We start from the raw sequence: 13,601 nt of genomic DNA on the forward strand, positions 1-13,601 counted from the left end.
AAGACTCACTCGGTCAGGGTGGCAGGACACTGTCCACTGGAGAGAACTGAACGGCCAAACCGTGCACACTCACGTGAGTGCGTATTAAGCTGATAGTGCTTGATGAATGTGCTAGGCCTGCTCCAAATAGCAGCAGAGCAAATCCCTTCAATGGGCAGTGTTGATGCGAATGTTTTCGAAGTGGCTACTGCCCTGACCAAGTGAGCCTTCAACCCCTCAGGGGGAGGCCTGCCCTTGCTGATATGCGGCACAGATAACAGAAACTAGTCTGCGAGAAAGAGTTTGTTTGCAAGCCGACAACCCAGCTTTCATCCCACCATAACAGCAGAACAGATGGGTACCCATACGTAATCCTTGTGTTCGTTTGATGTAGACCTTGAGGGTCTTATGGACATCCAACGGGTGAGTGCTCGTTGCACAGGTTCCTGATGTAGAAGGTTGGGTGAAAGTTGAAAGTTCAACAGGAGCTGTCACATGGAAAGTGTGATCGATCTTCGGAACGGTAAGTATCCGGGAGGCGAATATCGACATGGTCAGGGTGAAACACTGTCAGCGCCGGGTCTGCAGACATGGCATGTAAATCACCAACCCTTCTCCGAGATGTTACCGCCACCAGAAATACGGCCTTCAATGTTAACAGCTGAATGGAAATAGCTGATAGATGTGAGAAAGTGGGACCGGACAGCCAATCAAGCACGATTGACAAATCCCAAGGTCGGCTAGTTCGCCTGACAGTAGGTTGAACCCAATCCATGTCAGCTAGAAAGTGCTGTACAAGAGGCTGCTGCCCAAGAAGAGCACCAGGGGTGTGAAAGGTGGAAATAGCAGTGGTGTAGCCGCGAATGGTCGAAGACACCATGCCTTCTTCCAAACTAGGGTAGCTGATTCATCCCGCCAGACACAAATAGATACACATGGAACGAACTGAACAACTGGGAGATAACTCCGGATATCTGCCGATCGAGCATCCACTCGTGCGGGGCCAGGATCCGGCGAGAGAGAGCGCCTGCTCGCACATTCTCCAGCCCTGGGAGATAAACCGGAATCACCTGACAGTCGTACCTGTCGCACCAGAGGAAATGCCATGTCTCCCGAAGGAGACACCGTGCCGCCTTGCTTCAGGATGTAAGTCATGGCTGTCCGGGTTGTCCATCTGAAGACGAACCACCAGGCCCCTGACATGATCCAGAAAGCGCTTGAATACCAACCACACAGCTCTCAGTTCTAAGACATTGATGTGAAGACTGGCTTTGTCTTCGGCTTCGGACCAGCGTCTGGACACCGACAGACTGCCCAGAATGCTACCCCCAGCCCATGAGGGATGCATCGGTTTAAGAGCTGGCGTCGGGAGCTCCAAAGGGACCCCCTTGGAGAGATTCCTGGCATCAGTCCACCACTGAAGGTGAGGAGATAACCACCTGGGAACTGTGAGACACTTCTCCAGATCCTCTGAGTGAGCCCACAGACTCGCCAAAGCTTGCTGTATGGGGCGCTTCCTCAACCACACCAGCCATACCACAGAGAAGGTAGCCGCCATGTGACCCAGAAGCCGAAGCCAAGTTCGTGCCAGGGCATGGGGATGTGAAAGGAAGGAAGACACCATCTCCCGTACTCTGCTGACCCGGTCGGGCACTTCTTTTTCTCTCTTCAAAGAGACAAGATCCTAATTCGTTGTGAATCGCGTCCCCAAGAAAAACCAAGTCCTGGGTGGGTACCAGGTAGGATTTCTCCCACCCCAATCGAACTAGAATCTCTATCACTGCATGAGTAGAGTCTAGGTTCGCTGGCTGATACAGCGCACTGAGCAACCAGTCGTCCAGGTAAGGGTGACGACGCCTTCCTTGTGACCTGGCTAGAGTAGCCGCCACTATCATGAGTTTGGTAAACACCCTTGGGGCCGTGGCGATGCCAAAGGGGAGCACCGGGGATGACACAGCCCGTCTTAGGAGGACCGGAGGAACTGCTTTAACGAAGGGAATATCGGCACATGAAGATCCGCGTCCTTCAGGTTGATCGACGTAAGCCAATCGCTGGACTGAACAGCGGAGATCATCAAGCGAAGTGTCTCCTTCTTGAAGGACGGAACCTCTAACATGCAGTTCAATCCCTTGAGGTTCGGAATGGGATGGAACCCATCGTCCTTCTTGGGAACGAGGAAGTACCTGGAGTAAAATCCCGCATGTTCCTCGCCCAACGGTACTTGCTCTATCGCGGACTTGTCAAGCAAAGCCTGAACCTCGTCTCGCAGAATACCCGCCTTGATCGGACAGGACGGGACCGGAGTGCACCTTATGCCGACAAACTCTGGCAGGCCTCGCTTCCACAGGGGTAGATGGCCGAGGGTTTCGTGTTGCCTTCTCCCACTCCGGTAGTAAGAGAGCGAGGCGGTCCCCCACTGGGATATGAAGCAAGAGGGCGTGAGTAGTCCCCTGCAGCACAGGGAGCAGCCGGCAGAGTTAGCGGGTGGTCTGGGAGGAAAGGAGGACCCACGCCCCGACCCGGTGGATGAGCGAGCAAGAGAGGGGAGAGAAGAGCAGAAGGCACCCTCCGCTCCAGCCACCAACGCGGAGCCAGTTGAAAACCGGTCCCGAGACGCCAGAAGAAGCTCGGACAGAATCAAGTCCTCCACTCTCATGGGGAGGGGTGACGCAGGGACTGGAACCCCAGGAATCCTCAACGGACCCTGCACCACGACCGTGAGAGGGATTGGGGGCTAGACTCTCCATCCCCCGCCCAGAGTGCATGCGGAACTTCTCCTGGAGACCCCCTTCCAGCTTACACATCCATACACCACGGTGACAGCAGAAGGAATGATGATACCGGCTTGGATGCTTAGCTGTTTGCCTGCGCAAGCGAGGTAGAGGGGCGACTCCAAATGGGGAACAAAAAAGACTTTTTGTTGATTGTACAATATTTTATTAAAACATTGACACAAGTGTCACGTGACATTTTCCGGCAGCAGAAAATGCATGTAAGTACCCCAAGGATGATCTCTATTAAAAAGAACTGCCAGGTTTTGCAGAAAAATACTGAACAGTATTTGAGTTCTACTCCAGAAACGATGCCCATCTCCCCCATTTTGAGACTATGTAAAAAAATCACAAAAAATGGTAGATAGCAAAAGGCACCACTTTGGGTTCTGATTGATATATCTACCAAGTTTTGGGGTTTTTTGCAGAAAAATATTGAACATTGTTTTAGTTCTGCTCCAAAATCCGAAAACGAAGCCCACCCCTCCATTAGACTAACACCAAAATGTTCCATGGAAAAACAAACACAAATAAAAATGCCAAAAATCTGTAAATAGCAAAAGGCACAACCATAGGTTTAGATTATTATATCTATCAATTTTGGTCTAAAAATATTGAACGGTTTTTGAGTTAAGCTCTTGAAACAAAATGATTACGAACAGAAGGACAGATGGACAGACAGATGAGGCGTCGACTATATCCCCCCGCATTACATGCCGGGAGGATAACAACTACTGATTAACTATCCCATCAATTATCCCTTAACTATCAACTATCAATCAACTATCCATTATCTAACAACTGTCCATCAGTTATCCAAAGCAAACAAATGACTATCTGTTAACTATAAATCAACTATCCATCATATCAACTCTCCAGCAACTGTCAGTCAACTATCCATAAACTATCAACTATCCATCAACTATCAATCAACTATCTATCATCAATCAATCAACTATTAATCAATGATCCATTTACTATCTATAACTATCAATCAACGATGGACCCTCAACTTTCAATCAGCTATGTATTATCTATCCATCAGCTATCCACTAGCTATCCATTGACATTATATTATCCATTAACCATCATTCAACTATCAGTTAAGTATCAGCTATGGATCAACTATTCATAAACTACCAACTATCCACCAATCATCCATCAATGATCCACTAACTATCCATATACTATCCACTATCCACTGTCAATTATCCATTAACTATTTACTATCAACTATCCACTATCCATTAGCCATTCATTAACCATCCATAAAATATCAACTATCCCTGTATCCAAGTAGGCTGTGGTATCACTACACAGAAATGCCAAGTTTTACAGTCTCCCCAAGGTGTCTCGCTGCTACTATCACTGCCAACATGCCACTAAGTGAAACCTCATGTGTTTATGTCTTCCATTTTAAAACTTGCAAAAAACTAAAACAAGTTGCATTTCTTTGCTGCTCAGTAAAGTAATTAAATATGCCTGAGATACAAAGTTCTACAATTCTGAATCTACTTACAGATTTAGCTATTGGATCTGTCAGTAGGAAGTGGAGGAATCGGCCAAAACCCATCATCCTGAAATCAGGATACGCAAACTCTTCGAGGAGCTTCTCCTCAATCCGATCAAGATGAGCAAGACTTAGGGAACCTTGAGCCAGGCAGCGCTCGATGTACTTCTTCAAGTTCTCTAACACAGCAGCTGTAAACATGAGTCACATCACTGGGGATTACAGGTCTAAAAACATCATACACTACTGGGTCTGTATGTGAGCAAGCATATAGCTCATAAAGCGATATGACACGGGAAATATTTTTCAGAAAACACTCCACAGTGACATCAACATCACCCAAACTGGTAAACTTCCACACGACAACACTGTACCTTATGTACATGTACATACCTTTCGATGGTGGCTGCCGCATGGCAGCGTTGCTTTCTCCTCCTGCACTCTCTTGACTTGGAGGAGATGGAGGCGCCAATAGTTCCATGGCAGACTCTTCTAGTGTCGTGTTCCCGATACATATCGCAAGATGCAGTAGAGCACAAGCCATCTGGTCATCACGCATTGTCAGCAGGAAACCATTTATGGCTGACTCCAGTTGGCGATGTCGCTTCATCTGAGCCCTGGTCTCTGGTTGGTCGATGGACAACAACAACTGAAACTTCTGGAACATCTCCATGATGGCTATTTCAGGTTTGAGACGGAGATAGTGTGAGCGGACCTCAGACTCTCCATCCTCTCCTGTCTGGAGAATGGCAGCCTGGAACTTCTGGAATGCTGCTGCCAGTTCCTTCTTGAAGTTGTCCTTGAAGGATTCTGTCACAGTCCGCCTGGTGCTGGCCGCATCACGCTGCGATTTCTTCAACATCTACAACATCACACTGACATAGCCACTATGCACAAATTATTGTACTTTAAAATGTTTTGGGACCCTGTTTCATGACAGGATTTTACTGGGAACCTGGATATTGGATGTGTTGTTAGTTTTAGTCCCAGACAATATTTGTTCAAATTTCCTTTCATTGTTGAATTCATATTTTGCATGCTTGGAACAGGTGACATGCTCAGGCGTTATTTGAGTGCTTAACTCAATAGAATGGTTTGGAAATAATGAAAACAGTGAAAAAAAAACCCATCAATTCTGCATCTGTCATTTCTGTTTTAAACAAATCTTTCGACAACCACCAAGCAGTCCTGCTGTGAACCAGCATGGTAACCATGGAAACCACATCCTGTAGGAAGCATGTTATAACATTCTAAGCAAATGCTTAGTACGTAATCCGAATACTACGGTAATGACCTACTGACCTGTACAGCCAGGGGCAGACTGCGTATCCTGATGCCGAGCTGGTACGCCGTTTCAAAGTTGTAGGCCTCCACTAAGTAGCTCATCACCGGCTCCATCTCCACACGCTCCATCCACTTGTTGTTCTTGGAGAGGTAGTCCCGCAAGTGCTCCAGCAGGTCCATGGTGGTAATCTCCGGGATCTCCTCATCACAAGGGAACTTAAACATGTCATACACGACTGGCAGACGTTGCAAGGGGCCAAGCTTCAGGGACTCAAAGTCATCCCGGTCTTTGGTGAATTCCCGCAGACACTCTGATAGTTCAAACATAGTGCAGACAGATCTTGCTTTCACAAAAGCTTGAACATACATGTTCACTTTACATAGGAGGCGAGCGTGTTCATTGACAGTACCAATCTGGTCCACATAGCGAACACACCCAAGGTCACTTATCGACCTGATACTGAACCGCTGACAAAGCAATTTCTCAATCCTCTCTACTGACACGTGTTCATTGGCATCAGCTAGGATGGTAATGCAGTCTTTGGCCACAGCATCAATCTGATCCTTTGATGGCATGCCTCTACTGTAAGGAACTGGAGCAACATTAATCTCTCTCCTCTGAAGTCTTGCTGATGCTCCTGGCTTTTGAGATTGTGCTTCAGAGCCTTGTCTTCTCCCATGAGAATCTTCATCTCTCTCCCGAGAACTGGATCTGGAAGTGTGAGGAGCTGGATGTCTAGACATGCTCTGTGCAGAAGGAGGTGGACTCATCTGATGAGGATGTGCAGGAATCCCTGCCCCAACAGTCAGTGGTTGAGCCATCCGTTGTTGAAGCTGAGCTGGAACTACAGGCTGGAAGAAGTTCAACTTTCCTTGCATGAGTGGCTGCAGTGGTTGAGGTGGCATTATGACCGGCGGGCGGGAACCAGGCTGAACTTGTAATGACTGACCAAGAACGCTCCCACGCATCCTGCTTGCCTGTATCTGCTGTTCCAGTTTGTCAAACTCATCCTTAAAATTTGCTTCAGTCTTTCCATGCAGTTTTGAGCTTACAAATGTTTTCTTTTCATCTACAACACAATCACTATCAGTGTCTGATGAATCATCAGAAGATGTCATGATTGTTTGCTGGGAGGTCCTGCCAATCCCTGGTGCTGTTCTCCGCTGGGATGTCCTATCAATAGCTGGTGCTGTTCCAAGTTGGGATGTCTTGCCAACAGCAGGCATTGACTTGGCTCTGGCACCCTGGCCCCAAGTTAGGTTTGTGTCTTTAACTTTTGATCTTGTTTGCCTGAGCTGTAAATAATTTTCACCATCAATCCGTCGCTCTTCAATAACATCTGTGAACTGCTGAATCACGTCAACCATCTTGTTTACACCATAATCTGACCCTTTTGGAGTAACATGATATTCTCGCTGAAAATGTCCCCATAACTGCATTTTCAGAAGCTTTCCTTTTTTCTTCAACAGTTTCACAAGTTGATCTTTAAGCTCATCCAGCATTAACTCCCTGGACTGACTACTGGATGGCCGTCTGGACCCAGACACATCCAAGGATAAGAAGTAATCAGATGATGTACCTTGTTTGGGGATACTTCTCCATGAGCCCTTGATGTCTCGAGATGCTGATTTATTTGGCTTAGGTTTAGATTGACTATGCATCAGCAAAGACGGAAAGTCATCTTCATCACTAGATATGACCTCAGTATCTGAACCAAGAGGTTTCAGTTTGATGAATATATCTCTCCCTTCCTTGAATTCCAGGTACAGGTGTTGTACGAATGGAAACATCTGCGACATTTTACCAACCCCATAGTCAGATGCTTTTGGTGACTTTCCAAGTTTCTTGGCTGTGAAATTCCACAAATGCTCTCTCTTAATTCCACGTGGATTGTCCCTGAGGACATCCAGGACAGCCTTCTTCAGCCGCTCTCTCTCAGACAGGTGAGACATTCTGAAAGTAAATAGTGAGGGACTCAAATGTCACGTTGGCAATACATTCATATGTACGTACAACATCATATTGGAAATATTTAAGCTATAAACCTACCTACATACCTACATACATTTGTAGAGCACTAATATCCATCTCAGCTGCTCAAAGTGTGAATGTTTTTCCCTCAGTTATTGGATGTCAATCTCAACGATTATCAGTGGCAATAAGCAAGTTCCAGGTTTATCATATTCTATCGATGAATTAAAGATAGGATGATTTACATCCCCATTCAGCAGCCATCTTGATTTAGAAACAAGACTTAGCTTTCAAGAACTGGGCTGCTAGTTGTGAGAAGAAGGAGCAGACAGGATTGGATAGGGCAAAAACATCAAGACGAAAATGAACCCTTAAAAATAGTTTTCATTCATGTCAGCACCAAGCTGTTTATCATCTGCATTAGTAACTAGACATGACCCAAAAAAGGTGTGGTATAGTCGGAAAAAGGGCTATGGGAGCCCATTTCAGACACAATCCTTAAAACTTTACAACAAATTTTCATGACTAAGTAAAAGCAATTATAGCAACTATTTATGATCAAATCAAATAGTTTCAATCAATGAATTATGAACTTAACCGTGTGTTTGTTCAGTGAAAGTCTACAAAGTGATGTAGAATATTATTTAAATTTTCATTCCATATTACTTGAAATTTTATTTGTTTTAATGTGTCTTTCTTTATGGAAATAGACAAAAGTAGACACATTCTGTGCATTTCCTGACAAAAAAATTCCTATCAGCATTGTAATACATGAACTTCAATATTACATATATCTGTATCAACTGTTGGCGTAAATTATTTACCATACTGTTTGTCCAAATTTTAGCAATCGTAATGTGTCTGAGGCTGAAATTTATGTTTTTATAAACATTTTATTTTGATAAAGGTTTGCACAATTGTTGTTTTTCATGTGCCTTGTTAATTCTGCATACAGTGCCAAAACATGTTAAGTGCATGAATATTGATTACACCAGGTTATACAGAGCATCTCTTGGTAGATTTGACACAAAAAGGTCAATAAGGTAGAAGTACAATTCATCACACAAACTCATCATACCAAATAAAGCAATATATTTACCTTCCAAATGTTGTTTACGCAAAATCTTTTAAGTTCCACTAGGTGGGGTGAGTGACTTTATTCCTATTTCTTTCATCTGAAACAAAACAGAAAACTGACAATCACACATTTGTCCTTCTGTCTTATTTCGCTGAAATTGGCCTAATCTTTCTCAGAAACTATTCACCACGTGACCGACGATTGTGCAGATCGATAATCTGGTGATGGTCACCAAAAGCTCAAACACACTCCATACACTGGGTTGTAACCTGCATGAGTGGAAATGCTCAAGACTTTCAGCTGACAGGAACATGATAAATGAGGCAAGTGAAACAATCACTGACGTGCCTGAAACAGAACTGACACCCTGAGAGCTTGTCAGCGTCCAAACATGTACTATACAGGAGCACAGTACCACGAAATTATAATGACGTCACTTAACTTCCACGAAGTATCCACATAAGCTGTAAAGTTAAAACTTAGATATCTCAAAACGAAAGTAGCAGTAGTGACACAATACGAGCCACGCCTACAATGATAACATATTGACATACAACCTTACTCGAGACCCCGAATTTTACACTAAAACATCGTCATCTGCAGATGTAAGCATTTTTGTCATGCATTAGTCGTGTCCGTGCGGGTTTTCGAATGTACTACAGCATTTGTTTACTTCTTCTTGCCGCCATAGTTGAACACGTGAAAGTTCACTTCCGGGGAGATAACCGAAAATGGTGCAGTGTATTCGTTTGTGGCGAGTTTCATCGCACTACCGCTCTGTTGATGTATCACCACAATGGCATGTGTCGCCTAGAAACAGTGTTAGAAAGACATATATGTGTATAGACTAGTACGAGTGTAGGGTAAACACCTATATGCCTTTCTAGCACTGTTTCTAAGCGATACAGGACCCTGTGCAGGACCAATTTCTTTCTTACGAATCTTCATAGCGCACCATTAACCCTCAACCCCACCCACTGTTTTTTCTTTTGTCCTGAAATTTTATTACATCCAGCCCACAAGTTTAAAAATTAGTTGGGGCTTATTCTGCACTATGGTGGCTGTCTATAAATAGTAGAGACTGGACCAAACAATCCTGTGATCAAGAACACGAACATCGATCTACGCAATTGGTACACGATCTCAAAAAGGAGTACCATTGCTTGGGCAGAATACAATGCCTGACCAGGGGTGACTATATAGAGAGGGAGAAGGAACTCCCCAAAAATCCCCTGAACGTATATATGTCTCGGGTCGTTAACCAGTGTAGCCAAAATGGCGACAGCGTACTATGTAAGCTCAGGGAGCCTATAGAGATGGGGAGAAGAAACTCCTCGAAAAGCCGCTGAACGTATGTCTCGGGTCGTTATGTTGGCAGTGTAGCCAAAATGGTGGCAGCGTAGTATTTAAAGGGGCACTGATGCGGAGCGAATAATGCTTCTCGCCAACGGTCTAATTACGAAAGCAGACTGCAAATTGGTCAGTGCCCACTCCTTCGACCGTGACGGACAAAGGAACTGGGCTCCTGTCCATATTAGCAAAATTTCTTCACTTAAACAGTCAGGAGGCCGGATGCCCATCACATGCCATTTGTTTAAAAATATCCATGGTATTCCTTGTCTGATCGTAACCATATATCCCAGCAGTGTAGTTCTTTTCGGATGCTTGGATGGTATACTTACTGATCCAATTTGATCCTATTAACCTCGATATTTAATCATGTTACATGAAAATATGATGTCTACAGGCATGTAGCAAGCCATTTGTTTCAGTACGGAAGATTGCAAAGCTGTATATTTAGGTAGTTTTGAGTGTTGGTTGAGCTGTGATAGCAAATAGCATACGTAAATTTTGGTAGCTATGGTAGCTACAATGGTTTATTATTTATGATAATAAAACACACAGTTGATTTATTTGAATTCGTAAACAAAAAAACGATGACCTTGGCTTTGGTAGAGAAATCTGAAAATTGTCTTACGTACAAAAAAACTTATTTCACTTATTTACCAAAGTACACAGCAAATGCCTGTGTGTATTCCTTATGTAACGAAATTCCGTTGGTATCCTCAAAACAGTTTCGGCCCATAAGTGTTTTCAGGCTGCATGCGACACAGAGATTACATCTTCCTTGCTGTAACTCGCGTTTGATGGTGTAAACCTACACGTGTTATTTGTCATCATTCTCTTGATGGTCAATTCATGAATTTATAACAGGTATAATTAGTAGCAACACCACTTCGGTTACTCAACAAAGGTTCCCATTTGGCATTTCTCCTGTCTGGAGTAAATACTCAACATTATAAATTAAGGTCTGTAATGGCAAATGTATTGTATGTTATGTAATATGTGCATGTAAGTGATGCAAGAGGGTTTATCACCTGAGTTACAAAAACAAACATCGGTCAAAGGATTATCCGATAACACACTGATTGATTAATTACTTTTGTTCTTCTAGCGGATTTGTCAAAAGGCAGTGTGTGTAGATGACTACACCCTGTCGTAAAGTGTGAGTGCAAAAACAACATCCTCCCTTCAAAGAATTAACCACCCTTGCGTTGATTGATTGATTGCTCAATATTGGTCAACTAAATTACTTAGAATAGTGGACATCATACAATTAGTTGCCAGGTGTGCTATCTTGGGAGACCAATGAGAGGTTTATCTAGTTTTCACCAACGAAAGACGTGAAACGATGTGTTACTTTTTCGCAAATGAGACAGTTGTAAGACACGCGACACAGAGCAGGATTATTTACCAGCTGCAGATGAATGGAATACGATTTCATTTACGTGGATATTGATGGATACATTCCTGAACAAGGTAGTAGCCTGACACTGTTGCTGTAAAATTAGTCTGTTTTACGTTCATTATTTGCATTTTGTTTTAATTTATTTGTTGTAGCATTCAGCAGAATCTGTATGACAGAAAACACACACTAGATCGCGTATGTGTGTGAAATAGGATCCACATTGGCAATCTATACAATGTATAAATGTTGCTGTTATGTTAGAAATTTACTATGAGTATAAGCAAATCGTGTGTTCTTTTATTAATTTTCAGAATCATACAAATATGACAATAAACTAATTAGGGTTATGAGACAAAATATAGAGACGTACATTGGCTTCGTTATTTTTCCGTCCTAATAGTTTTTTACCATTTCTACCACTGGCAGATGATTAACCTTCAAAGTGTTTCATTTGTTTTCATAATACATTTGTAATGAAGTACAGTTGACTTCACCTCAGTTGATCTGTCTATAATTAAACTATCAATTGCGCTTACGGACTGTGCAGCAGAGGTCACGAACCAGTCACGAATTCTGGGATATCATCCGGGTACTCACGGGAGAAAAACAATAACAAAAGTTTACACCAGTCCACGGAAAATGCTCCGCATCAGTGCCCCTTTAAGATTGAGTCCGGTTTATTTTCAACAGCTGATTAAGTTCGTAGAGTGTTGTAACAACTGAATTTCAATATGTAGAAGATAGGTTAACTATTTTTGTGACTTCAGTTTAAGTCAAATAATTGGTATTAATGTCTGTATTAGGACAGTAGATTTGTAGTAAAGTTTCAAGTCCATATGTTATAGTTCACTGGCTTCTATTCTCGATTCACCGCGAAGCTAGACTAAATTGTGCCGATAAAAACTTCTTTCTCACATTCGTTTAATTCGTTTAATTTTTACAAGGAAAACACACCTTTAGTTGAAAGGTATTTGCAAGTAATAGTGACAGTTTTATGACTTAAAATATTGTTAGGGTGTAATTGAGGTGTGTGAAAAATATGACATTTCGCCGATGTGTTCTGATAGGCCACTGAAATGCTATACGCCATTGTTTGAGTGTTTCTAGTTATTTTGTCAAAAGCATCTTTCACAGACACCTTTAATTCATATGAGGGGAATATACTATCAGGTGAAATGTGTTTGCAAGTAACAGTGATAGTTGCATAATGTAAAACAAAATGTTACGGTGTATTTGAGATGTGTGAAAAATATGACATATCGATCTGTTCTGATTTGTCATTGATGCTTGAGGGCTATAGTTCCATAACTTCTTTCTTTCTTTTTGATTTTATTATTTGACAAAACTGGAAAGGTGTTTTAGAACACTTTACGGCAGGTTTACACTAACATTTTCTTAATGTCCATTCCATTCCCCACATGCAATAAGATTTCTGAATTAATTATTAATGTAAACAAAAATGTGTCAAAGTAGATTTTTTAAAAGGACAGCTGATGTTAACACGTATTCTCGTGATACTTTTGCGTTCTTTAACATGTTTTGGAAGGGAAGGCCACGGTATATCATTTATTCTTTCATTCATTCACATATGTACTTCTTGCTTTTATTCTTCTTTATTTCTTTCATTCATTCAGATTATTCTTGCTCTTAATTCTACTAAAAGTCATTCATTGTAAAATTCCGACTGATACAATAAACTGGCGGAAATTGTGTTAAACAGAACTGAAGTTGCGCTCGGAACGAGCCAAGTCACTGTGTGCGTTGGAGCATGACAAGGCACACGTTTATTAGTACAAATGGTAAAGAAAGCCAGCGAGTGACCTATCCCTGTTGTAGAGTATCCCTGGTAAGATTGAGCCCGATTTATGTACAACAGCTGAATAAAATCGCTGAGAGTTGTAACAAGTGAAATCCTACATATAGTAGATAAGTCAACTATTTTGTCTAGGTTTGTAGTCGGTGGGTCTAGGATAATTCCAATCCGGACTAGGATAGTTCCCACCCGGACAGTTCCCACCCGGACAATTGCCACCCGGACAAATGTCACTGGGACAATTCCCACCTAGGACAATTCCCACCTAAGACAATTACCACCTATGTGAAGTCTAAACTGTGAAATGTGGAATGTCAGACACTGGCATGTTGGTCTAAACTGTGAAACGGACTGGCAGACACGGGTATGTGAAGCTTAAACTGTGAAACATGAAATCGACACACGCGGGTATGTGAAGTATAAACAGTGAAACATGGAATGACAG

At 42.8% G+C, this 13,601-nt stretch overlaps 1 protein-coding gene across 2 annotated transcripts in view; it reads right to left on the minus strand.

The window, feature by feature from the left end:
• LOC137258973 (uncharacterized) overlaps window positions 1-9,287 on the minus strand; it is a 50,631-nt gene extending 41,344 nt beyond the window's left edge. The window contains exons 1-5 of one of the 2 annotated variants that reach the window (XM_067796667.1): window positions 9,157-9,287; window positions 8,616-8,691; window positions 5,563-7,498; window positions 4,654-5,122; window positions 4,270-4,451 (exon numbers count right to left, since the gene is read on the minus strand). In XM_067796667.1, the coding sequence (XP_067652768.1) occupies window positions 4,270-4,451; window positions 4,654-5,122; window positions 5,563-7,497 (2,586 nt within the window). In that variant the 5' untranslated portion in view covers window position 7,498; window positions 8,616-8,691; window positions 9,157-9,287. Of the gene's footprint in view, window positions 1-4,269; window positions 4,452-4,653; window positions 5,123-5,562; window positions 7,499-8,615; window positions 9,005-9,156 lie in introns of those variants that run through there. The other variant, XM_067796668.1, reaches the window with a different exon arrangement.
• Between the last annotated feature and the right edge of the window lie 4,314 nt (window positions 9,288-13,601).

Source organism: Haliotis asinina, chromosome 12, assembly GCF_037392515.1.
Source record: "Haliotis asinina isolate JCU_RB_2024 chromosome 12, JCU_Hal_asi_v2, whole genome shotgun sequence".
In the NCBI taxonomy this organism is placed as follows: Eukaryota; Metazoa; Mollusca; class Gastropoda; order Lepetellida; family Haliotidae; genus Haliotis; species Haliotis asinina.